General features: G+C 47.4%; 1 protein-coding gene across 1 annotated transcript; it reads left to right on the plus strand.

Annotated features, from left to right (window-relative positions):
- The first annotated feature begins 497 nt into the window (after window positions 1-497).
- On the plus strand, window positions 498-22849 carry NIM1K (NIM1 serine/threonine protein kinase). Its single transcript, XM_060091669.1, has 3 exons — window positions 498-1410; window positions 19752-20020; window positions 22100-22849. The coding sequence occupies exons 1-3, from the start codon at window positions 1119-1121 to the stop codon at window positions 22847-22849; spliced, it is 1311 nt and encodes a 436-aa protein (XP_059947652.1). The 5' UTR covers window positions 498-1118.
- Window positions 22850-27343: the final 4494 nt, after the last annotated feature.

Raw genomic sequence — 27343 nt, forward strand, 5'->3', positions numbered from 1 at the left:
ACCAATTCCTTTTTTTTTTTGGCCGTGACACGTGGCTCGTGGGATCAAACCCTGGCCCCCGGCAGTGGAAGTGTGGAGCCGTAACCACTGGACCGCCAGGGAATTCCCTACTGTATTATTATTTTAAAAGTCTGGCTTCAAAGCAAGCCAGAAACAGAAGTAGAAAAATTATTTTGCTAGAAATATTTACAGGCTGTGAGGGCTTTTCTGAAATGTAGATCGAGGAGTGTGTGTGCGTACATTTTCTTCTTATTAAATCATATGTGATCAAGCATTTACTACTGATATGAGTCATAACTGAAATTTGTAGAGTGCTTTTAGACTGGTGCTTACCAAGCAGTTTCACATTCATTATAAATCCCGTACTGTACATTAGCATGGGCTAATACATTTCCTTATTCTCTGTTCTTAGGATGAAGTAGCACCCACCAAATTTTTGAGACAGCTCGCGGCTTAGAGGAAGGCTCATCTAAATAAAGGCCGGCTAAAGTGGCATTGCAGGGATTTAATCCTCCTCTGGCTGCCCGTGTGACCAGAAGGCTGATTTGCAAGTTTCTTCTTTCCTGGGGTCCAGATTATCAGGTCTCCAGGGCCCTGCAACTTGACAGCAAAAGTGCAAAATGAAGAAGGTCAGAGATACGTGCCAGCAGCAGAGACCTGAGGGCCTCTGCGGGGCTTTTACACACCAGAGCAAAAGATCCTCTGGCCATCAAAGGAAATAGCAAACTGGAGCCTTTGTTTTGGGACACAGCCACCTACCACAGAGCACCAGCACAGCCAGCCAGAAAGTTCTTGGAGCCTGATCAGGGAAGCGGCTCTGGTACCTGGACGTGTGCCTGATGGTTCAGTTAGAGCTGGGAAGTTCAACGTGGAGGAAGGTCTCGAGTGAGGGCGGCTTCAGGCTTGGCTGGTAGGTGGTTCTGGCACTGGCCTCTGCCCTCCCCCGGCTGAAGCTGAGAAGGGGGTTTGCGCATTCAAGAGTCTTTGCCTGGCTCTCAAGGACACAGGGCTCTGGCAGTCAACTCCCATCTCCCACCCGCCCGGCCCCTTCGGCCCCTCCCCAGCCTGCCCCCCATCGGTGCCTCTGCTGAGATGGAAACGTGGGCCTGCGGAGGACGATGACTGCCGTGTATGTGAATGGAGGCGGCCTGGAGAACCCCCGCTATGCCAGGTGGGACCGGCGAGAGAGCGTGGAGAGCGGCGGCCAGACGGAGTGCGCCAAGGAGGACGGAGAGGGGCAGCCTCGCCAGCTGACGCCCTTCGAGAAGCTGACCCAGGACATGTCCCAAGACCAGAAGGTGGTGAGGGAGATCACTCTGGGGAAACGGATCGGCTTTTACCGCATCCGAGGGGAAATCGGAAGTGGGAATTTTTCCCAGGTCAAGCTCGGGATTCACTCCCTAACCAAAGGTAGGATCCGACCTCCACGGGTGATGCCCAGAGTGTTGGGACCTGGTTGGGGGTCGGGTTAGGAGTCCAGGGCCAAGGAGGCAGGTGAGGCGTCATCACTGAGCCCCTGCTAAGTGCAAGTCCTGTGCCGGCCACCGGCCACTGTTGCCGCAGTTCATTTTCACAGCGATGGTGTGAGCTCAGTATTTTTATTTCACTTTATAGATAAGGAAACTAAGATCCAAAGACGTCAAATGTGGCTTTAGCAGTTTAATCTTAGATGATTTTGACTCCAAAAACTCTCCCACTATAGCATGCAGGTGAAGTCACTCAAACATTGAGGGCAATCTGTCCCCTCCAGTTACACCTTGCAGAGGCGGAGGGTAGTGTGGCTTGGTTCCAAGGCCACTCGGATTCCGGGTCCTTATTTGTAACTTCTGTTTGTGTTTGTTTGTCAATACCAGTGGCACAGGGAACCTCCCGGATGGTCAGTGGATAGCAGGGTCCAGCCTCTCCTCCTTACCAGAGGCTGCTGCTTCTGTTAGGTTTGGGGAAAAGGGACTTGATCTCAAGAACGTCTCTGCTTCAGTCTGCTCTGTACTAGTTCTCATTGTTGTTACCTCCTTGCTTGCTACCAAATAGCCACGCTTGCTTGGTTGCTGGTCACTCTGGATTCTAGACCAGCAGTGCCCACCACTCTGGCCTCAGAGAGGAGCTGTATGGAGAGACCAGCAGCCCTTTGCTGCCCAACCCCTGTGGGCACTTCTCCAAGTTACCTCTAATATAGCTAACTAAGCCTGGAGATAGTCATAACAGAGTCACAGGACAGAGAAAGAATGCCTGCAACTCAGTACAGTCTACAGACTTCCTAAAGCCCATGGGCTCTGCCCTCTCCCTGAGAGTCCCATACTGACATTTATTCTCCTTGCACTCAGGCAGCCACCACGTCTCCAGGGCTGTTCTTTCTTGTGTCAAGAGTTTTGTTTTCTTTTCTTCTCCAACCCCCAATCCTATTCCCCGCTCATCCCTGTTTGACCCCTATGGAGAAAGTACCACAACTTCCTCTACCTACACACACACACACACACGCACGCACATGCGTGCACACACACCCAAGTCACTGGAGCTCCAAGTCCCCTTCTATCTTGCTCTGAGCCCGAGTGTCTGGGTTCATGCCTACTCACCTTACCTACCTGGGGACATTACAGCACTCCTCAGCCCTCAGCGCTGACAAAATGCAGCCAGTAGCATTGATTACATTACTCATAAAAGCAGCTCTAGGGCTGCGATTCACATCTAATTGGGAAAGATGTTGCTTTTCAATAGTCTAGAGCAAGAGTGAAAGACAACATAAAACACATAAGGAGATGAGGGGCCAGAAATTGAGAGGAAGACATGATCAGGAAGTGGAGAGGAGAAGTTGCATAAAGGCAAACCAGGAGAGGAATTCAGAAAGGAGAGTGTCCGTTGTGGCAGAGAGGTCACAGGGGCTAAAGTCTGAGCAAAGCGTGTTGGAACTGCTTCCCTAGTGTAGGTTCAGATATTAGATTCTAGTGGAGAGGATAGGATAGTGGAAAGAACATGTGCTTCAGAATCAGACAAATCTGTTCAAATCCTCGTTCAGTCACTTACTAGGTATCTGACTTCATGCATATTACTTAGCCTTTTTGGTCCTCAGTTGCCTCAGCTATGAAATAGAGATAATGATTCTTATCTTAGAATTGTTGGGGAAATTAGGAATAATATATATGAAGTACATGGCACAGAGTAGCCACTCAATAAATGGTAGCTATCATTGTGCAAGTCTATTTTTTACTTAAACTTATTTCAGAAGGAAATTTGATATTAAAGTCATAAAAACCCATGAATAGAAGGTAGTGGTAAAAATAAATACAATGCACACAAATTTCAAAGTTCTGTTTATTTATTTTTCCAACTTTATTGAGATGTAAATGACACATAATATTGTGTAAGTTTAAGGCGTACAATGTTCTGATTTTATATATGTATATATTATGAAATGATTACCACAATAAGGTCATTTAACACACTCACCACCTCATATAGTTACAATTTCGTATGTGTGTGGTGAGAACTTTTAAAATCTTTTCTCTTAGCCACTTGCAAAAAATTTTAAAGGGGGACTTCTCTGGCAGTCCAGTGGTTAGGGCTCCACACTTCCACGGCAGGGGGCATGGGTTTGATCCCTGGTTGGGGAATTAAGATCCCGCAAGCCGCACAGCATGGCCAAAAAAAAAAAAAAAAATTAAAGGAAACTTACGAAGTGCCTGAAAGTAATTTAAAACATGCCAAAAACCCATCTGTGAGTTTCTCTTTACCTTACTTAGGAGAGTGAAGGGAGAACCGATACGGAAATAACATTTTTATGCTGTGATTTGGTGCTATTTAAGGCTGTTTTCATGCACTAAAATCACTGCATGCCCCATGAGTGTTCAAGGTTCCACTTCGGGAAACACTGACCTCATCTAGCCCTCCTGAATTTTACAGATGGGGAGACGGAGGCTCAGAAGTGGCTGTCCCGAGGTCACGGCAGAGACAGGGTTAGAACCCAGCTTCCTTTTCGCTGCAAGCTACCTCAGGATTTTGGTGCTGGGTGGAGGGGGCAGCTCTTTCACATGCTGCCCTGGACAAGCCGACCAAGTGGGCTACCACTGCCTTCTTCAGCCCCAGACCCCCGCCAGACCCCACCCTGCTCACCAGCCATTCTCCTTCTTGGCGGCCGGACTGCCGAGGAGTGATCCTGCCCTCCAATGCCTGCAGCAGGGAAGCAGGGGACAATGCGCAAGTCATAGAGTGTATAACCAAGACTCAGAAGCAGCACCTACCTTCTGCCCGCCCTCCCTGTTCAGACAGTGTGTAAGACAGAGCGGCACCTTGTCTTGAAGGTGGCAGAAGGTAGTGCAATATTGTGGAAAGATACCAGCTTTGGAGTCAGCCAGACCTGCGTGGAATTCCAATTCTTTTTTCCTCTAGCTGTGTGACCCCCGAACAAGTTATTTTACCATTCTAGGCCATAATTTCCTTACGTATACGTGAAGAAAATATATCAGCTGCCTAGGATTGCTAGGAGGAGCGAATTTTAGAAAGATATAATATACTGATTATTTACCATGTACCTAGACAGAGCATGTGGCAAGTATTCATTAAGTGCCAGTATTAGTCTGCTTTCCAAAAAGTCCAGGTCCTTTAGGCCTGTGTGAGTCACACGTCATTCGTTTCATGGGACAGAAGCCGAGTCAGATGAGCTCACGCTGACAGGGTGACTGGTGTGCAGGGGAGTTTTGTGGCCCCTCAGCAGGGAGGTAGAGCCACGTTCCAAGGATGGACATTACCCTCTCCATCTCCCCTTTCTCTGGGTTTGCGCGGCTTCTCATCTCTACTTCGTACTTCTTTCTGAGGAGTGGCCTTCTCGGCTTAATTATCCAAAGGCATATGGCCAAGAATGATTGTTTCCAGTCCCATATCTACATAACCTCTCAGCTTTATCCCATCTCCATCCCACTAGTTTCATTGTATTTCAGCTCAGATTTTGAAAAGAGAATATAATCGCTCACCGACCAGCCGGCGATGGGCCACCGCTGAGTCAAGGGCCTGCCTATGTCAAGTCAGCTGCAGCCTTTCGGGTCACACGACCCACTGCACTGTCAGCAGGGCCCAAGGTCCAAAGAAGCGTCTCTGAGACGGGAGAGTGGAGAACACAGTAAATGGACGGACATATCATCACCGCGACGATAACCAGCTAAGCAGGGAAACCACCACAAGCCAGGAGCAGGAGAGCGTCTAATTCCTCAGACAGGCTGTTCTGTGAGGAGGACAGAAGAAGGAGGAAGGACCACGACTAGCGTTTCCATAGCGACTTTCTTCTTGAATGCCAGAGGCTTCTCGCCTGTCGTATTACAACACTGACTTAATTCTAGTCCCTTGAGTTTCAGAGAGTGCGGTGTTTTCCTGCTGTGTGGATGGGGGCCTCAGTGGCCTCACTGTCGTGCTCTCCTCTCTCCTAAACCGCCACAGAGTAGCCCTATTATCAAAGGCTCAATGTCAGCCTCTGCTTATGGGATGGGATGGGTGCACAAAAGGGGAGGAAGGCCAAAAGCACAGGCAGAGGAAAAATCAGTTCAACAAGCACGTTTAAACGAGCCAGAAAATGTTAACAGCAGGTCATTGTGCACATTGTACTGATGCAACAGGAAAAGGAATCCCAGACTTCGCCTCCCAACTTGCAGGCTCATCCCAGGACGGCCTCATCCTGGTACCGCGCTCACCTCTCTTCTGGGTTCTATCAGAAGGGAGCCCAGGAAAGAGTAGAAAGGTGAGGACAAAAGGAACTGAGAGGGTCAAGGAGGGGAGACCCAGACGTGAAGCGATGTGGGGATGAAGGAAGAGACGGGCGGTGTAGGTACTAGGAAGTGAGAACTCTGGGAGGATGACAGAGGTAAGACTGGAAGATTGCAACTTATGAAAAGAGGCGGGACGTTAGGCTACTGGGAGCAGACTGGGATGGAAAGACAGAGGGACATTCCTCTAAAATCTTTTTTTTTTTTTTTTGTGGTACGCGGGCCTCTCACTGTTGTGGCCTCTCCCGTTGTGAAGCACAGGCTCCAGACGCGCAGGCTCAGCGGCCATGACTCACGGGCCCAGATGCTCCGTGGCATGTGGGATCTTCCTGGACCGGGGCATGGACCCATGTCCCCTGCATCGACAGGCGGACTCTCAACCACTGCGCCACCAGGGAAGCCCTCCTCTAAAATCTTTACCTCTACAGTGGAAGGAGATTTATCAGGGAGTGGTTTAGCCTTGCTGGGAATTACAAATACCCTGTCCCATTCCCAGGCCATGTCAGATGGCATAGTCTGAATAGCGATTTGTATAAATATGGTTCCCATACAAAGCCAGCTTGCCCAGAATTGTCATTAGGTTTTCTAGGAAAGATGGACAACCTGGATAAGATAACGGAGGAGATTCCCAGGGAAGCAGAGGGTTTCTGTGCCAGGGGCAGCTCCCAAGACAGGAGTTTAAAAAAAGACACCAGCTGCTCTGGATCCCTAAAGAGGAGGCTCCAGTATAGGCCCCTGCTGGCTGGAATTTATTTTTATAGCTAATGGCTCAGATTCTCTTGGGCCTTGCAAGCTGATAGGGCAGGCTGAAGCCATCATGAGTCCCCTTTTAGGCTGATTAGAAATTTCTCAAAAGAAATGACGCACTCGGCTTCTGAATATTTTATGTCCCATCTGTTGCCTCAAACAAAAGTAAAAGAGGCCATGGGTGCCTGTTCCTTTCTGTGTTGCTGTCCTTTCTGACCCCTTCATCCCTGGTCTTCTTCTCTGTTACTCTAGTTTCATGTTTCTAGAAGGCTTTCTTCTTCTCTCTCAATTTATTTATGCATCGGTTCATTCATTCTTTTTTGAAAAATATAATAAACTCTCTTGAGCCTCACAAAGAAGAATAAGATACAGCTCTTGCCCGATAGGAAGTTGCAGTAGGTAATGGAGACAGACAGGAAACAATTGATAAGTGCTGTCACAGGGTGAGGTAACAAAGGGTGTGCTCGACTGTGGCTGAAATCAGGAAAGGGTCAATTGATCAGGAAAGGCTTGCATTAGGTCTTGAGGTTTGCGAAGAAGTAATGCAGGACACAGAGGAAAGGGAATTCCAGTCAGAGAGAGAGGATGTAAAGTGACTGGAGGTATGAGCCAGGGTGCAGAGTGTTTGGAGATTTAAGAGTAATTCAATGAGGCTAGTGCATGGGATGCACCCACAGAGTAGTGGGAGATATGGTGGGTGATGGAGGCAGGGACTAGATCATGGAGAATCTTCTTGCATATTTGGATTTTGTCATTTACGTATCAGGAAGCCATTGAAGAGCTTTAAGCAAGCAGTTGATAAAATGATTAACTATTAATTACTTCAGTGAGGAAAGTGAATTGAAGTTGGGACATGACAAGAGTCAGGCATGTCAGAATAAAATAGTAGTCTAATGATGCAGATGAATGATGATGTCCACCTCAACTAAGGAAGGGACAGTGAGGATGGAGAGAAGGGGATGCATTTGAAAACGATCTTAGAGTATCGGAAAACCTGTGGTCAACTGCATGGGGGAAAGTGGGAGAGGACAGGGAGGGGAAGAGGTAAAGATGACTCCCAGGTTTCCAGCCTTAGTGACTTAGCAGTGAATAGTGAATACAGAAGAAGAAGTGGATTTGAGAGTGCAGATCTGGAAGCACTGACTTGGGGGTACATGGAGGTCAAGTAAAGGAGCCCAATGACCATGATGGAACCCAAGAGAAAGTATGCATGAGAAATCAAGATTTGGGGCCTAACACATCTGGGGTATAGTGAAAGTCTTGTTCGTCCTCGTCATAGGCTCCTTGGTGTCAGACATTGTATCATATTGATCCTCAGACTTCCCCCACATTCATTATAACTAACAAATATTCAACAAATATTTGGTGAATTAAGTTAGTATAATAACTTCCCCGGAAAATCCAGTAGTGGTGGGAAGAGATATGGGAGAGAGCAATGCATGGCAGTCTTCTCTGGTGGGTTCTTCATGCTATAATCTTCTAGAAGGACAGGGCTGCGGGACTCACACAGGCTCTAGTAAAGCTTAACCGAGAAGGCCCAGTGGTTGTGAAAAAGGGGTCCCTCCTCTTGAGTACAGTCATTAAAACAGCAGTTTAAAATTATGTTTTCTGGAGGCAACTAGAGAGTGTCATACTAAGTGAAGTAAGGCAGAAGAAGAAAGACAAATACCATATGATATCACTTAGATGTGGAATCTAAAATATGTCACAAATGAACATATCTATGAAATAGCAACAGACTCACAGATGTAGAGAACAGACTTGCAGTTGCCAAGGGGGAGGGGATATGGGGGAGGAATGGACTGGAAGTTTGGTGTTAGTAAATGCAAACTATTATGTATAGAATGGATAAACAAGGTCCTACTGTAGAGCACAGGAGACTATATTCAATATCCTGGGATAAACCATAATGGAAAAGAATATAAAAAAGATGTTGCTATACAGCAGAAATTAATGCAATATTATAAATCAACTATACTTCAATAAAAAAGTAAATTAAAAATAAATAAAATTATGTTTTCTTACTTTAAGAATGGTTTGTTATTGGCTTTGGTGAATCCATCCTAAAAATAAATTCAGTATTACTATAACAAAAAAAGTTCCCTATTTATAATGCAAAGGACTCAAAATAATTTATATGCTCCAATGATGCAGGAATGCTCAAGGATATTAAAGCATATGCACTTGGATGGAAGTCACACAGCCATTAAAAATCACACTTGTGGAGAGTCTGTGGTAAAATGGAGGATGCATGGGACACGATAATAAATGAAAAAGCAAGGCGCAAACTTGAGTTACACTGCAATGGGAATACTTATCCTGGGCTGTTGTGAGTGTTAAGTGAAATCATTTATTCAACAAATATTTGTTGATCACCTCCCGTGTAACAGGCATTGTTCTAGGGACTGGAGATACAGAAGTGAACAAAATAGACCACAATCTGTCCTGTGGAGCTTATGTTCTAGCGGGGAGACACAGACAAAAGTAAGCCAGTAAAATATTCATTATGCTACATAGTGATAAGTGACAGGAAGGAAGATAGAGCAGAGGGGAGGGGAGGGAGCATTGGGGGCTGCAGTTTTAGACAAAATGGCCAGGGACAGCCTCCCTGAGGAGGTGATCATTGAACTGAAGGGAGTAAGGAAACTGGCCTTGGAGTCCATGGGGGAACGTGGTCAGGCAGAGGGGATAGCAAGCAGAAGAGCGCCAAGGTGGGACAGTGCCTGTAAAACTCTAGGAACGGCTGAGGCGTGTGACAGCAGAGAGTGGCAGGGACCAGATCACATAGGGTTAATATGCAATATGGCAAAGTCAGGACTTTGGCTTTTCCTATGAGGGAAACCCGAGCCCTCTGAGGGAGCAGAGAAGTGACTCGCGCGACCTGGCTTACGCTTAATAGGATCACCTTGGCTGCTCTGTTGAAAATAGGCTACGAGGGGTCAAAGGCAGAAAAGGAGAGATCAGCTAGGAGCCTATTGGAATAATCCAGGCAGGAGAGAATGGTGGCTTGGACCAGGAAGGGAGCAGTGAAAGGCTGAGAAGTGGCTGGATTCTGGCTGTATTTAGAAGTAGAGATAACAGGATTTGCTGACAGATTGAAAGTGGAGTGTAAAAGAGAAGGGTCAAATACTCGAGGTTTTTGCTCTGGATGACTGCGAGAATAGAGCTTCCATTTACTGAAACTGGGAAGACTGTAGAAGGAACAGGTCTGGGGTGGGGGAGATCAGTATTGGACGTGTTGTGCTGGGCGTGCCTGTTACACACGCACAGCAGAGGCTGTTGGTGCCTCACCCGTGTCTCCTTGGGCCTTACCATTTCAGTGCATGCAGGCCAGACCTTCAAATGCCAGTCTCTCCATCTCTTTGCCTCTGGGCTTTCTCTAGCTGCTGGAGCTGCTCTGCCTGCATGCGTGGGAAATAGAGGGGAATTCATGTCTGCCAGGAACAGCCAACAACTAGTTACTGACAGTAGTTGATGTACAAATACTCTAGCTCTCTCACTCTTCTCATGATAAAACTCAAACGATAGGGGCTTCCCTGGTGGCACAGTGGTTGAGAGTCTGCCTGCCGATGCAGGGGATGCGGGTTCGTGCCCTGGTCCGGGAAGATCCCACATGCCGCGGAGCGGCTGGGCCCGTGAGCCATGGCCGCTGAGCCCGTGCATCCGGAGCCTGTGCTCCGCAACGGGAGAGGCCACAGCAGTGAGAGGCCCGCGTACCGCAAAAAAAAAAAAAATCTCAAAGGATAACTCGCAGCAGGATCGTTGGAAGACGGAGGGAACAAAAGATGCCCATCGAGCTGAGAAGTCATCTTGAGACTGAAAAATGAGGCAGGCAGCTCCATATACTCAATGGATCAGTTTATGGTAGGGTACCTGACAAGATGGGATCAGGACTGGGCCGACAAAGGTCTGCAAGCATTTGCAGCTATCCTCTGCACCGCCCGAAGGGCCACTGGGGCAATTTTATAGCTAACCTAGGGTATGGGAGTACCCTTGAAAACAGGAAGTACATTCCTAAGTCAAGATGATTGAATGGGTAACTAGTCTCGTGGGTACCAGGAAAATGTCAGCGAAGGACTTCATCATTATTTGGGGACTAACAGAGCACAGAGGCCACCTGGACCTACCGATCATTAAACAATATCCGTTAACTACAAAGCCCTTGACAGAGAAGTGATTTGCCGCATAGTGCAGTCCTGAGTGGGGTCAGTGGAAGGACAGGAGGAATTGTATGAGCCCGAGATGATGTCAGTTATGCTAACAGCCATGCAGGATTTAGGTAACTTGCTTAGTAACACATCCTTAATTGGCTGCCTTTCCTCATTCTTCTACCAGTGTTTCCTGGGTACCACCTCCTTCATCAACTACTTGCACCTGAATCACTGCCTCATGCTCTGCTTCTGTAAGAAGCCAAACTGAGACAACCAAGTGGAGAGGTCTCGTAGGCAGATGTATTTATGCATCTGGAATTGTTGAGGAAATTGTAGGGACGTCCAAGGACTAAGCCTTCAGGTGTCGAACATTTAGAGGCTGGGCAGATGAAAAGAACACAGCAAAGGAGCCTTAGAAGAAGTGGCAAGAGGTAGGAGAAAAACCAGGAACGTGTGTTTTCCTAGAAACCCAGTGACAAAGGTGTTTCTAGGAGGAAGGAGGAAGTCTGAAAACTGGCCATTGGTTTTAGCAACTTGGAGGTCATTGGTGAACCTGAGAGGAGCTTTTCTGGTAGCAATAGCTCTTAGGTTCAAGACATAATGAGGGGAGGACTGGAGACAGTGACGTAGAACCAGCTCTTTAAGAGAGTTTTCCTACAAAGAGAATGAGAAGAAGAGTCTGATGCTAGAGGGGGAAGTGGGGTCGAGAGAGGTTTTTTGTGGCTTCTCAAAAACTTTTTTTAATGTTTAACATACATAAATACAAAAAGAGGTATGAAAATCACAAATATGCAGTTAAATGAATTTTCCAAACTAAAAAGACCCATATAACCACCACCAAGTTCAAAAAAGAGAACATTCCCAGTACTTTAGAGGCTCCCCTATCCCCCCCTTCTATTTACTGCATCCCCAAGTATAACCACTACCCTGACTTCTAACATGACAGATTGGGTTTGCCAGTAAAACTTTATATAAATGGCATCATATATGTCTTCTTTTGTCTTATTTCATTTGCTCAGTATTAAACTTGTGAAAGCTGGAGACTTCCCTGGTGGTCCAGTGGTTAGGACTTGGCTCTCTCACTGCCGTAGCCCCGAGTTCGATCCCTGGTGCAAGCCGCAAAGCACAGCCAAAAAAAAAAAAAAAAGGTGGGGGGAACCATCCGTATTATTTTATGTAGTTTAGATGCTTCATTCTTATTGCTATATAGCAGCCCATTGTACAAATTTACTACAATTTATTTATCCATTCTACTGCTGATGAACATGAGGATAGTTTCCAATTTGGGGCTATTATGAATAATGTTACTATGAACATTCTAGTAGAAGTATTTTGGTAACATGTATGCATTTTTGTGGGGAAGACTTTTTTCTTTTTAGATGGGTAAATAGCACGAATGTATGCAGATGGAAAAGATTCAGTAGAAAGGTTAAAACTTATGACACAGGAGAGAAGGAAGAAATTTTGGATGCCTGTTCTTGAGTAGAGGAGAGTAGATGGAATCTGTTCAACATGTAAAGGGTTCTTAGCTAGGCCTTAGATAGGAGCAGGGACCATTTACCCAGAGAAACAGGAAGACAGAGTTTATGGGCACAGATTCAGGTAGGCTGGAAGAAGTGGCAGAAGGAACTTGAAGAAATTCTCTTCTATGTCTTTCTTTACTCGATAAAATAGAAATCAAAGTCATCAGCTATGAGTGAGGAGAGAGAGAAGGTATTAGAGATTTGATGGGAGAAGAGAAGCCATGAAAGCATCATCTAAAAGTGTAGGGGTGCTGTTGGACCAGGGAAATATAGTGTGTCTGCCAGGAGCAATTAAGACGCACCTGAGGTTATAGATCATGATTCAAAGTGAGACAAGCCGTCATGGTCACTGCATGGGTGTAGGCAGAGAGTAGGATTTAACCAGGGTGTGGTTCAGCTGAGAAAACACGATGAGAGAGACCAGAGATGTTGAGGGAGTACACAGAGCCATGACAACAACAATAAAGATGGTCCTCCAGGACTTTCCTGGTGGTGCAGTGGTTAAGAATCCGCCTGCCAATGCATGGGACACGGGTTCGAGCCCTGGTCCTGGAAGATCCCACATGCCATGGAGCATCTAAGCCCGTGAGCCACAACTACTGAGCCTGCACTCTAGAGCCCGCGAGCCACAACTATTGAGCCTGCGTGCCACAAGTACTGAAGCCCTCACACCTAGAGCCCATGCTCTGCAACAAGAGAAGCCACCGCAGTGAGAAGCCCACACATTGCAACAAAGAGTAGCCCCCTGCTCGCCGCAACTAGAGAAAGCCTGTGCACAGCAATGAAGACCAAACACAACCATAAATGAATAAATAAATAAATTTTAAAGAAAAAGAAAAAAGATGCCCCTCCAGTGCACGCCACCAATCCTCCCCTTTCCTCAACCCAGAAACCTTTACCTCTTCTTCAACCCTAACCCTTGGCTGAACCCCAAGTGCTATTGATGCTCCCTTCTAAATATCTCACCCTTTCCTAGTTGGATTAAATTGCTGTAATCTGTCTCCCTCATCCATATTTATCTCATCCTCTGCACTGCAGCCAGAAGTGGTCTTTTAGAAAATGCAAGCCTGGTCATGTAGCTCGCTCTCTGCTTGAAACTTTCTAGTGATTTCTCTTGGTTATGAGAGGGGAAGGGTGCAGGCAAGGGATAGTTAGGGAGTTTAGGATTGATATATACACACTGCTATATTTAAAATGGATAAGCAACAAGGACCTACTGTATAGCACAGGGAACTGCACTCAATATTATGTAACAACCTAAATGGGAAAAGAATTTGAAAAAGAATGGATACATGTATATGTGTAACTGAATCACTTTGCTGTTCACCTGAAACTAACACAACATTGTTAATCAACCATACCTCAATATAAAATAAGATAAAGAAAAAAAAAAAAGAAACTCTCCAGTGGTTTCTCAATGCCCTTAATCTGAGGTCCAGAATATGACTCATGGATTTTGGCCCTGGCTGACTCTCCAGCCTCTTCTTGGTTTATCTTTTCCTTCATTCCCCATGTGCCAGCTCCACTCTCTTCTTTCAATTCCTCAAAGGCAATGGTCTCCAAAGTAGGGTGCACATACCCATGGGGGTGCCCACTGGGATGAGGGAAGAAAATATTAGAACTTCTTTTCTATATTTATTTGTGATTACATGTTTTTAATTTCCATGATTACATACATTTAAAATGTGTATATTAGTAGTGCATGCATATAATTTATAAATAAATATACATAGAGAGCAATGCTCAAAAATATTTATTAGTAAAGGAAGCTAATCAAAAAAAGCATATAGACCATTACCCTAAGGTATTAGGGTCTTTCCTGCCTCAAGATCTTCTCTCCTATACAACCCTACTATTACAAACTCTCCTTATTGCTTCTCCCCTACTTTCCTCTAGTTAACACTCAGACTCCAGGGAAAGTGTTAAAAATCTTCCCTGACCCTCTGACTCGGGGTACATCCCCTTGTTTTTTGCTCCACTGCATCCCACTCTCTTACCCTCCTAGCCCACTGTGCTGGACTTCTTCCATCTGCTTCCCCAGATCCATTTTCCACCCTTCATTTTGCTCTCTGTCCCAGACTTCATCGCGTCTCTTTAGTCCTATGGGTTCCAGTTGGCTCTGGCTTGTAGGGAGCCCTTGAACTGGATCAAAGGAAGGAGAGGGAGAGCCTGAGATCTGTTCCCCCAGCCTGACTGTGAGGTTGATTCAGGCCAGCTGTACTTCTGGAAGGGCATATCAGCTCCCCTCAAGGTAGCTTTCTCTACACAACACTCTCTAGGTTCTAATATCTGCTCCCTCCCCCTGTCCCTTTGGTCCCAAAGACAGATTTTGCTTGGTCCACTCTAGGTTTGAAATTTTGAATTAATTGCTGACACTTAATGATTAGAATGATGGCATTACAATTCAGATGTCTCTTGAAAAAAATTAGATTTGATAACACTGAGTCTACATCCCCAAAAGTAACAATTGTCTGGAGTTGAGTAGCAGCTGCCCCTTTGCTCTGGGGCATGTACTTCTCAGGACTCCACAGTCCCCACTACTCCCTATTGCCTTACAATAAGCTTTCCACCCTACTTCCACCCTGGCCTCTAGAGACATTTGAGTTTGCAAGTCCTGGTTTAAGGAAATGTGTCAGTCTCTTCATCAAATTTGGAGAAAGGGGAGGTTTACCTCTTGAATTTCTCTACTTCTCTCTCTCTCCTCTCCGTCACTCCCGAGAGAGTCCTCTCCCTGCCGTTGCTATCGTCACCTCCAAAACCACCACCCTGCCCTCAGGTGTGTTCTGCTCCTACCCCTTTCCCACACTGCAGCCAGAGTACCCATTCTGAAGTGGATATCTGGTTATGACAATCCCTTAAAACCTTGTAGTGTCTTCCTACTGCCCTAAAAATAAAGGCTATTTATTTATTTTTTTTACATCTTTATTGGAGTATAATTGCTTTGCAATGGTGTGTTAGTTTCTGCTTTATAACAAAGTGAATCAGTTATACATATACATATGTTCCCATATCTCTTCCCTCTTGCGTCTCCCTCCCTCCCACCCTCCCTATCCCACTCCTCTAGGTGGACACAAAGCACCGAGCTGATCTCCCTGTGCTATGTGGCTGCTTCCCACTAGCTATCTATTTTACGTTTGGTAGTGTATATATGTCCATGCCACTCTCTCGCTTTGTGACAGCTTACCCTTCCCTCTCCCCATATCCTCAAGTCCATTCTCTAGTAGGTCTGTGTCATAAAGGCTACTTTAAAAAAAAATTGAAGTATGATTAACTTACAAAACTATATTACTTTCAGGAGTACAACATAGTGATCCAATCTTTTTATACATTACAAAATGATCGCCATGGTAAGCCATCTGTCACCATACAGAGTTATTACAATATTACTGACTATATTCCCTGAACTATACATTACATCCCTGTGACTTATTTTATAACTGGAAGTTTGTACCTCCATCTCCATCACCATGTCAACTGAAAAAAAAAAAAGCACAACCTAAAAGTTGAGAATTATCTTTTATTCAGCAGACAAAACTGAGGACTTAAGCTGGGGACACAGTCTCTCAGATGGCTCTGAAGAGGTGAGGGGGGAGCCAGGGTATATAGGAGCTTTTGCAACAAAGACCAGGTAGTCAGAACTTCAAAAGATTACTGTTAATTAAGGAAAACCAGATATTGCAAGTTAAGGAATTCAGCACTTTTCTGTGTATGGGAAGATGCAAAAGTCTGGGCTCACTGAAATCACTCCTTTGATACGCACCTCAGCTGTCTGGGGCCAGTATCCTGCGCTTTCTCATTCTGAGTCTCCTCAGGGTGCAGGGGCGGGTCGGGTGGCTGCGGGGCTGACTGCTCGATGGCTGGCATCCCATTTCTAACCTGAGCTCCCTCAGGCCTCCCCTTGAGCGGCTGTAATGTGAAGGCTTCATGGCTGCAACATCCTTTCTTTACTGATATGTCCGGCAAAGTTTTTTTTTTTTTTCTCTGAGAGTGTATTTCTTTGTCTTCCCACCCCCAAGACTACATTTCTTGAAATAATTTCCAGGTCTCTGGGTAATGTGATGCCTGCCTGCGCTGCAGGCCGGTTTGGGACCCCTTCCCCCCAGCCTGCCAATTCTCCATGCCCAGCGGAGTGGGCTCCTCTTAGATCCTCAGACACACACGTGACATCTTGCCCAGACCTGGCACACTGTCCCCTTCCCACGGCCAAGTATTGGGCCTCCCTCCTCACCTCCTGTTCACAAGGCAAGTGTCATTTCTCAGGGGGTCTCTCTGTTCTCCTATGTGCGCCCCTTCCTAACACGTGCCACGCTTGTAATGAGGGTTTTTTCAAAGTCCCTCTGTCTCACTGGACTGTAGGAACATGTCTGTCTTTTTCACAGTCTGGTGCAGAGTAGGTGCTGCCTGAACATTTGTCGAAAGGGTGGACTTAGAAAGGGTGGACTTAGAGACCTAGTTCTTCACGAGCCGGCAGTTTCTACCACGTAGTGACAATTCAGAACACCAGGGCTTTTTCAAATGTTTCCTATGATTATACATTTACGTTATGCGGCATGACTATAATCTGATTTTTTTTTCTTTGTTTTTTGCGGTACGCGGGCCTCTCACTGCTGTGGCCTCTCCCGTTGCGGAGCACAGGCTCCGGACGCGCAGGCTCAGCGGCCATGGCTCACGGGCCCAGCCGCTCTGCGGCATGTGGGATCTTCCCGGACCGGGGCACGAACCCGTGTCCCCTTCATCGGCAGGCGGACTCTCAACCACTGCGCCACCAGGGAAGCCCCTATAATCTGATTTAACACGAAGCGGAGGAAACAGGCTGGGACTAGAGTGAGCCATCGGACGCCTAAGGGTGTAGAATTTCAGAACGCATTTCCTCTCGCAAACCTTCTCCTGCCTCACTCTGGTCCCGGCCGTGGGAGGGCAGCCTTTCCTAAGAACCGCTCAAATATAAAACTGAAAATCTAGAACTAGGATTGTCCTAAAGGGAGGTTTGAGACAGCGGCCTGGACGCACACCCCAACCGGATTCTTGGGCGGTCGCAGGGTGAGCAGCGCGCGTGCAGCTGCGGCGGCCGAGGGGGCGGCAGAGAGGGACCCGCACCTACGCAGAAGCCTGGCCCGCGCTGGGGAGGACCGGCCGCAGCAGCGGCCCCTTCCGCAGGCAGGCTGCCAGGCTGAAGGACGGACTTCATTATTCTAGCCCTTGGAATAACAGCTCGCCTACCAGGCTACACAAAACCAGAGTTTCTGTTTCAGGTAAACAGCGGCGGGGAATCTTAATCCTAAAGCCTCAGCAGCAGAAAGGACGCGAGCAGCGGGGCGAGAACGCCCCGGGGACCTGCCGTGGCGGTCCATCCGTCTGCCGGGAGGATTGCCCGCGGAGGTCGCGGGAGCCCTGAGGGTCCTGCTGCGTGTAGCTTCCCTCCTCGTTCCCCACCCGAGCAAGCGCGGCCACCTCAGGCACCAGCGAACCCTGCCTCTTCGTCTTCCAGGAGTCCTAATGGACCTACTTTAACAAACCGATAACACTCCTAGTTTAAACTAGCAGCTTCTATCTTCATGCCCATAACCACTGTGCCAAAGTTCCTCAAACCAGTTGTTTTGCAAGTAGGTCAAACAGGCGCCCTGCCATCCCGTTCTCCCCGTTTATTTGCCTGGAAAATTCTTTCTTACCTAATAGAAAGTCTGGTCCAGTTTGAACCAAAAAATGAAATGTTACTTTGGAGTAGAGATTCATTCATTTTCAAACATTAACCATTTTTATTACACAATCTATGTTAATTGTATAATTAATTGTAGGAAAATTAGAAAACACACATAAGTAAAAAAAAGAAAAAGGAAAACCATCCATTAGCGGGGGATAAACTGGGATATTGGGACTGACATATATACATTACTATAAAATAGATTAATAATAACCTGCTGTATGGGGCTTCCCTGGTGGCGCAGTGGTTGGGAGTCCGCCTGCCGATGCAGGGGACACGGGTTGTGCTCCGGTCCGGGAAGATCCCACATGCCGCGGAGCGGCTGGGCCCGTGAGCCATGGCCGCTGGGCCTGCGCGTCCGAAGCCTGTGCTCCGCAGCGGGGGAGGCCGTGGCAGTGAGGGGCCCGCGTGCCGCAATTAAATAATAATAATAATAATAATAATAATAACCTGCTGTATAACACAGGGAACTCTACTCAATACTCTGTAATGGTCTACATGGGAAAAGAATCTTAAAAAAAAAAGAGTGGATATATATACGTATAACTGATTCACTTTGCTGTACACCTGAAACTAACACAACATTGTAAATCAACTATACTACTCCAATAAAAGTTTAAAAAAAAAAAGAAAACCATCCATGATCCCCCTATTAATAAAATAACAATTGTAAACATTTTGGTGTATATCTTGCCAGATTTTTTCCTATGTGAATGCATATTTGTGTTTTTCCTCACTTGTTCTATACTGAGCAACTTTGCATGTTCATACATAAAGATCAACGTGATTATTTTGATAGCTGCATGTTGTACCATTAGAGAGATAGATGAACCACACTTTAACCATCTTTCTTGCTGGACACTTAAGCTGTTCCCAGTGTTACAGAAGTCTTCTTACACAAGCAATCTTGTACATGTGTCAGATTATTTCTTTAAGATTAATTGCCGAAAGTAAAAAGGGTGGGTCAAAGGGTGTGACCATTTTAAAGACTCAATACGTACTACCAAACTACAGTCCAGAACCATCTTACCAACTAGACCTCCCACCAGCAGCACGTTGCAGTGCCCGACTCTTCATGGCTTTCCAACAATCCAGACACACCGAGCACTGGTGTTTCCTGTACTGGTACATGGTGTGCCAGGCACTGACAAAGTCCAATCAGATCAAACAGCCCACACAAGGAAGGGGGTAGGAGGAAGAAACAGATGAGGAGTCAATATTTATAGGTAAATGTGCTGAGATTATAGTACAGAGAATACACAGAAACTGGATGCCATCATCTTCCTGGGACAGGTGTCATAGAAGGCTTCCTGGAAGAGGTTGGTTCTGAGGCTGGCCTTGAAGACTCATCCGGCATTAACTGAGTAAAGAACAGGAAGGAGTGATGAGCCAGAGAGAGGAAATAATCCAGGTAGATCCAGGTAGAGGAAAGATCCCAGGCATGAATGTCCTGTACCTTTTCAGTGAACAGCAAAACGTTCTGTAACGTTAGACTACAGGGTGCATGGGGAGGTGGTTCGGAGCGGTGGGCCATGAGGCTGAAGAGGTAGCTTGGGCCTGATCAAGAGGGGCTCTGTCAGCTAAATAAAGGTGCTTTAACTTTATCCAGAAAACTGGATAAAGTTCACCAAACTGAAACCTCCTCGGGAGGCAGGAGTTGGCATTAAAACCTGTACATGGTAGAGTCACACTGATCTAAGGGACCAACATGGATGTTGAACTCAAAAATTGCTGTTTGTCATTACTGCTCAGGAGATTTCTGAGCTGGAAATAGACACTTATCCTCTGTGTCTAGTGAAATAGAGGGACTAGGTTCCTTCCAGGTCTAAATAGCTATGAACTCAGGCACATCCTTTGACTTTTTTTTTTTTTTTTTTTCCAGAAAAGGTGGCCATTAAGATCCTGGACAAGACCAAGTTAGACCAGAAAACCCAAAGGCTCCTATCCCGCGAAATCTCCAGCATGGAAAAACTGCACCATCCCAACATCATCCGCCTTTATGAAGTCGTGGAGACTCTATCCAAGCTCCACTTGGTGATGGAGTATGCAGGGGGTGGGGAGCTCTTTGGGAAAATCAGCACTGAAGGGAAGTTCTCAGAACCAGAAAGCAAGCTCGTCTTCTCCCAGATTGTGTCTGCCGTGAAGCACATGGTGAGCGGGGCGAGGAGGGAGAGTCTTGCTCCCATTCTACCCACAGTGAGAGCATGGGGCTTTAGTTTACCATCATCTAACCATCCCCGAAGGCTTTAGTCCTACAAGGCCAGACAGCAGTCCCTTCTTGAGAGTCAGATGTCTGGCTGGGATTGTGCTCCCTGCCTCCGAAGCAATACCCAGGGATCTCCAGTTCCACGGCAGCCTCCTGGTCTCTGTGGAAGTTGGCAGGAGTCACTCTGAGCAGCTGGATGACCATCACCCCCTCCTTGGCCACACGCATTCCTCCAACCCCGTCTTCCACTACTCGGAGAGCTGGCTTCTCACTGCTTCTTGGCCTTGCCTCCCTAATTCTGTGTCTAGGATGCCCTCTCCCCTCTTTTCACATCTCACATCCTCAATCCCATCCACACTTCGTGACCCAGCTCAGTTCTGTCTCCCTCTGTGAAACTTTCTTCAATCTTGGGTCAGCCTGCGCTGATCTTCACGCCTTTGGTGAACCCACTGGCTCTTGCTGCCTCTGTGCTCAACACATTAACACTTGCTTGTGTCATTCTTATTTTAGTTCTCTGATTATGTCTTTAGATAAATCTGGACTCCATAAGCATACTCCCCAGTTCCTCCGTGAACTGGTTCTCCTGTGCCCTCCCTGCTGTTGGTTGTCCTGCTGGGCACACAGGGGGAATCCGACTTGCAGACCTGATGACCACTTGCACCGCTCTGTTAGTGCAAAGGTTTGCTGCCCTCTTCGCCCATCTCTCAGTCCAGTTGGCAGGAAGAGACACTGGTCTGGTGTCTATATTAGTTGAGAGGCTGTTTCTAGTTTGCTCCTCTGTTCGGATGTCGTGAGACAAGAACTGGCATCAGTGAGCTCCTGGCCAAGTTATCAGCAGGTTACTAGTGACCTAAGGGGCCCAAGAGAGCAGCTGGGAGGGAGAGGGGGAGGAAAAAGAAGTGAGCAGGGAGAACCTGAGTGTGATGGTAGTGGCTGTTTCAGACCTGTGGTTGTCATCTAAGTGGCCCTGTGCCGGGGTGAACTTTCCCTGGGCCAGGGAATAAGCCAGACCCACACCAAGCAATAGAGCAGATGGGCAGAGTCTTGCACATTCTACTTGGAAAAGAGATCTGGTGGGAGAGCAGAAGAGGATCCAGCACGAGAGGATGCAGACTGAGTCCTCTGAGGCTCTACACCCTGACCTTTCTCCTAGCTCTCTGGTCTCCAAAAAGAGGAAGGGTGAATGATAGACATAGATCCGAATTTTATCTCGTTTGTTTGCTATGTGCCAGGACCATGCTGAATGCTATAGATACAGCATCGATCACATACAGTTCTCACAACAGCCTCGTGAGGCGGTTCTCAGTGTCCCATTTTACAAAGAAGGAAGGCGACACTCACATACACAGCTGGTATAGTTGAATCTAGAATTAACCAAGATGTCAGGCTCCAAAGCCTGGATTCTTGCCAAAGGAGATCCAGCTGGAAAAGTGACATTAAACCATTTTCCAAGAGCCCTTGGCATTAAAGTGGTCAAGGGTCTTCAAGGTTGTCTGGATCCAGAATTCAAGGGTAGGGATTGGATCTGCTGCCAGAACCTTGCCCAACATAGTATCCTCCCTTCTATTGAATTCTGTAGCGATAAAGGAGCCCACCCAAAGGAGCAGGGGTGTGGACTTGGGGGAGGGCTCCTCACCTTCTTGGGGTTGGCCCTACTCAAGGGATTGCTCAGCCAGAAAAACCCATACGTGGTCTCAGAAACGAAGGATTACTATGTTTCACAAGCTCTGGGTCTTACTTCTGGCCCTAATTCCTGAGTCCACGTGTGTGGGACAGACTCCAACCCTCACCCCACAGAACAGAACCTTTGGTCTGCTTGGAGGGTGTGGGCTTTACCCTGGGCTAACGGTTATGACAGGGCAGCTCTCAAGATCTGAGGTCTGACATGACTTACGTTGACCTCCATTGAATTTCTGTTGTTACACCATTATCCCCTCATTGTTTCAGAGCAACTGATGCATCTCTAATGTTGGTATTTTACTTTGAAAATGATGACTTTTTCCCCCTTTGTCTTCTTTCCACAGCATGAAAACCAAATTATTCACAGAGATCTGAAAGCAGAAAATGTGTTCTATACCAATAATACTTGTGTGAAGGTGGGTGACTTTGGGTTCAGCACAGTGAGTAAAAAAGGTGAAATGCTGAACACTTTCTGTGGGTCTCCTCCCTACGCGGCGCCCGAACTGTTTCGAGACGAGCACTACGTTGGCGTTTATGTGGATATCTGGGCCTTGGGGGTGCTTCTGTACTTCATGGTGACGGGCAGCATGCCATTTCGGGCAGAGACCGTGGCCAAACTGAAGAAGAGCATCCTGGAGGGCACGTACAGTGAGCCTCCGCACGTGTCAGAGCCCTGCCTCAGGCTCATCCGGGGAGTCCTCCAGCAGGTACCCACCGAGAGGTACGGCATCGACTCCATCATGAACAATGAGTGGATGCAAGGAGTGCCGTACCCCACCCCTCTGGAGCCTTTCCAACTGGATCCGAAACACTTGTCAGAAACCAGCACCCTCAAAGAAGAAGAAAATGAGGTTAAAAGCACTTTAGAACACTTGGGCATTACGGAAGAGCATATTCGAAATAACCAAGGGAGAGATGCCCGGAGCTCCATCACAGGCGTCTATCGAATCATTCTGCATAGAGTCCAAAAGAAAAAGGCTTTGGAAAGTGTTCCAATAACGATACTCCCAGACCCTAAAGACAGGGACCTAAAGAAGGGGTCCCGTGTCTACAGAGGCATAAGACACACATCCAAATTTTGTTCAATTTTATAAATTGCATTAGACTGCTGGTAATTAACCAAGATCATTGTTGCTGCTTTCAAATTTTTTCACCAACTTGAGTGGAGACTTTTTTGTAATTTTTAAATAAATTTAAATTTAAGATATGCATTTCCCCTCCGCCCCCCGCCCCCCCAAAAAAGTCCATTCGCTCAGATTCTGGCTTGGTTTGCAACCTCATCTCGTTTTCAAACTCTAGCATTCACTCAGTTAATCGAGAAATACTTACGCAGTGCCTACCATGTGCCAGGCACTGTTTAAGGTGCTGCAAAAGAAAAAATAGGCCAGGTCCTTCCTCTCCTGTGCAGGATAGTCTAGTCATTACTGCAGTTTGTCCTGAGGCTGTAACTGGACTCATACCTTCCTTCCTCCATCAACCACTGTAAATTTCCCTCACCTTCGGCCAGCATTTCGGCTGGTCTAGATTGGGTGGTATGACCCAGGCCTTTATCATCAAAGGATCTGAACCCTTAGATGCCTTGCTCTTGTGGGCTCATGGCTGCTGCAATGGCCTCTTCACCATTATTATGAGGCTCTAAAGTAACACTCTTGGGTTCAGACATACTCCTCTTTAGCTCCTTAGGAAAATCAGGGTCAGTAATTCCCACCACTGTAATAGCTCCTTTCTTTGCCTGCTTGTCACCTGGCATGGGGATCCCAAAGTGACCATGTGGTAGCCATAGATCTCAATTCACTGGACCCCTACCGGGTCTCCTGGTAGAAGCATCCCCCTGCCCCCAGGATCGAAAACCTCTAATCTAGCCAAGCCGAGACTGTAGGAAAGAGAAGTACAGATTCTTCAAGTGGGTCCCTGGTTGTGATGGTAAGAAAAGTCAATCATGCTTCTACCCAGTGGTTCCCAGACCTGTGTATTTTAACAGCAGGGGACACGTATCTATGAGCCATTGTTAAATCATGTATACTGGGCTTCCCTGGTGGCGCAGTGGTTGAGAGTCCGCCTGCCGATGCAGGGGACGCGGGTTCGTGCCCCGATCCCGGAGGATCCCACGTGCCGCGGAGCGGCTGGGCCCGCGAGCCATGGCCGCGGAGCCTGTGTGTCCGGAGCCTGTGCTCCGCAACGGGAGAGGCCACAGCAGTGAGAGGCCCGCGTACAGCAAAAAAAAAAAAAAAAAAAAAAAAAAAAAAAAAAAAAAATCATGTATACTGAATCCTGGGGGATAGCACCCCAGCCCTGCAGGGTGCTGCCCTATAACCGGTGCCTTAGCTGAGCCACTCCATCCATCTATGCTGGCTGCATCTGGTGTTGAGGTATATAGTAAGAGGGGTACATCCCATGGTCATGTGCCCGTTGCCCACACGGCTTTTACCAAAACTGTGGTCCTTGAGGCAATGTTATGTAATATACATGATGATGGACCAGGTATTCTCTAGGACCTAGCATGATTGTATTGGAGGATTCACTGAAGGCAGGAAAGGTGAACCCATATCCTGAGTAGATATCATCAGTTCCATAAGGATGAATCACTGCTGTGTTCGTCTGCAGTTATGACTCTGTGGATCTGATAATGCCCAGCTCAGGAGGAGACAGCTCCATTTGCTTGGTCCCTCACTGACCCATAATCAGGTGCTCAGTCTCTCCTAGAGCCTAGAAACACACCAAGATCCTGAGTAGTTCTCTGCTGCAGAAAGCATGGCCTCACTCCAGGACCCTGCAGGGCTGTGCTGTAACCTTCTACAGCGGTTGCCAAAGACTCCACACCATATTCTTAAGCACCACGTAGACAGTCAGAGTAGCAATGCAGTTTGCACCGAAGCCTGAAACTGCTGTAGATTTTTTTTCTGTGGCATCCACTTGAAACCAGCAGTCCCGACAAATGAGTTAGAGGAATATGCCAAGTATAATACATGTGCTTCCAAAACCCAGATAGGCCTACTAAACCCTGTGCCTCTATCTCAGCGCTAAGGGGTACAAGGTGCAACATATGTAGGCGTGCCTCAGGTCATTCGTCCTCTAAACACTTCATCAGTGTGGCCAGATCCCTGAATCTTCATGGGTCTGCTCACCAGCTTGCCTCTTTTCTTTCTTTTTTTTGGCTATACAAGTAACACTCTAGCAAACTGTCCCTCAGGACTCTGTGATCTATTAGCCACTGTCACAAAGCCCTGCAAATCAGGGCACCCTGACTCCCACTCCAGCCTTACCGTCCATTATATTATGTCCACCTCGCCTCTGACATTTAAGTAATGACACATGGCCTCTGCCACTCTGGAATCCCATTATCCCTGCATGCCCAGTTCCATGACGGCATTTCGTACTGTCACCCCCTGCCTGCAGAGGGCAGGAGTCACTGAGCTTTGTTGGAGATGCTGGCGCCCCCTCCCCAGTGCAGTCTTTTTTTTTTTTTTTTAATATAAATTTATTTATTTATTTTTGGCTGTGTTGGGTCTTCGTTGCTGCGTGCGGGCTTTCTCTAGTTGCGGCCAGCAGGGGCTGCTCTTCGTTGTGGTACATGGGCTTCTTATTGTGGTGGCTTCTCTTGTTGCGGAGCATGGGCTCTAGGCGCACGGGCTTCAGTAGTTGTGGCACATGGGTTCAGTAGTTGTGGCTCACGGGCTCTAGAGCACAGGCTCAGTAGCTGTGGCGCACGGGCTCAGTTGCTCCGCGGCATGTGGGATCTTCCCGGACCAGGGCTCAAACCCGTGTCCCATGCATTGGCAGGCAGATTCTTAACTACTGCGCCACCAGGGAAGCCCCACCAGTGCAGTCTTTATTACCTGTGTGAAGGCAGTGTCCTCCTGGGAACTTAGGTGGTTCTTCAGACTCACATAATGAATCCGTTCTAACATTCACACCTCCTGGAATTTTCTGACCCTTTCCTTAATCCTATGGCACAGCAGTTCCCCCGTCTCCACCTCATTTGCATGCCAGACTCACGTCCAAACCTCAGTAGCTATCTCAGCAGTAATATTAGGACCAGCTTCAGGTGTCCTTCACTCAAAGTCATGGGTAAATGCTCCCATGATAATAAACTCTCCGTTAGCCTGCCTTATAGCCTGTCCTCAACCTCCATCCCTGGCTCACTACCCTCAAGAGCCACTCACACACGTTTCGCCCGGTTCCTGACGGTAGCATATTAGACAGGTTCTGCAATTCCTTCAGGGTCTGAGTATTTCCTCCCTGACAGTAGTTGTAGTTCTCTGCTCAGGCTGTGCTGAGGCGTGACTGGTTCCTGGCTTGGAGAATAAGGGTGTTGGAAGCGCATCTTGAGGCGCTCAAGCATCCTCCTCCTCAGGCATCTGCCTCCCCAGAGGCCTTGGCAGGCTCTTCAGGAAAGGAAGTACGAGCTGCCCCTGCCAGCCCCCCACTCGCGGAATCCTGGTGTTCAGCACTTGCAGGCTCCTCCACCCTGTTTACGCTGCCGTGTCCCACTCTCTTGCTGTTGAGGCCCTGACTTTGATAAAGGAGAATTGTCAAGACTGAATATTTTATCTCCTTTGCAGCTCAGCCAGCCTTACAATGAGATCCTGCGCCTGTTTTAGGTAGTTTTCTCTCTGCTGCAGGGGAGAAGCCTCTCCTTAACTGTCACTACAAAGGCCCTTGGGCTTTCGGTGTGCCTTGAGCTGACAGTTGGCTGACTTAAACCTGACATTTTTCCCCCTCAGGCTTCCAAAACAATGAACAAAAGCTAGCCAAATCCAGAGGCTTTATCATTGCCCCATCCCGTTCAGGTGCCGCAGGGGCCGCATGGTCCAGTATTTCATCTCCCCCCCATACCTCTAGATGACGGTCGGTAGTAACTGTGCTGTTCCTGCAAACCAGGGGTTGTCCGCACCCTCTTACCAACAGCGCGTTAGTGTTCTACTGATGTCTTAACAAATTACCACAGATGTAGTGCCTTAAAACAACACAGATTTATTATCTGACAGTTCTGTGAGACAGAAGTCCATTGTGGGTCTCATTGGGCCAAAATCAAGGTGGCATCGGGGCTAGGTTCCTTTCTGGAGACTAGGGGAGAACCCATTTCCTTGTTTGTACCTGCTTCTAGAGGTGGCCCAGATTCCTTGGCTTGTGGCCCCCTTCCTCCATCTTCAAAGCCAGCAATGGGCCATCTCTTTGCTCACCCTTGTATAGTGACATCTCCCTCTGACCACAGCCCAGAAAGGCCCTCTTCTTTTAAGGGCTCCTGTGATTAGGTTGGGCCTATCCAATCTCCCCATCTCAAGGTCCTCAAGCTTAATCACATCTGTTTTTGCCATGTAACATAACATATTCACAGGTCCCAGAGGTGGAGATCAGAGGTGGGAATCATTCTGCCTACTACAAACAGCAATGGGGTTTTTGCCGTGACTGGTCAGTAAACCCGCTCCAACCACCTATCCTGAGGGTCTGCTTTATAGGGGGCTGTTCTGGGTACCAATTGTATTAGCCTGGATTCTCCAAAAGAACAGAGCCTGAGACAAGAGCTTGCATGTAAGTCACTTATTTAGGAAATGATCCCACGATGCAGGAGTGAAAAATAAGAGGCG

The sequence above is a fragment of the Mesoplodon densirostris genome, chromosome 3, assembly GCF_025265405.1.
Source record: "Mesoplodon densirostris isolate mMesDen1 chromosome 3, mMesDen1 primary haplotype, whole genome shotgun sequence".
In the NCBI taxonomy this organism is placed as follows: Eukaryota; Metazoa; Chordata; class Mammalia; order Artiodactyla; family Ziphiidae; genus Mesoplodon; species Mesoplodon densirostris.

Bases quoted from the DNA above. Each gene is read 5' to 3' on its own strand.
- NIM1K (XM_060091669.1), top strand. From the start codon at position 1,119: ATGACTGCCGTGTATGTGAATGGAGGCGGCCTGGAGAACCCCCGCTAT. The intron at 1,411-19,751 runs GTAGGATCCGAC...TTTTTTTTCCAG, and splicing joins GATTCACTCCCTAACCAAAG to AAAAGGTGGCCATTAAGATC. The intron at 20,021-22,099 runs GTGAGCGGGGCG...TTCTTTCCACAG, and splicing joins TGTCTGCCGTGAAGCACATG to CATGAAAACCAAATTATTCA.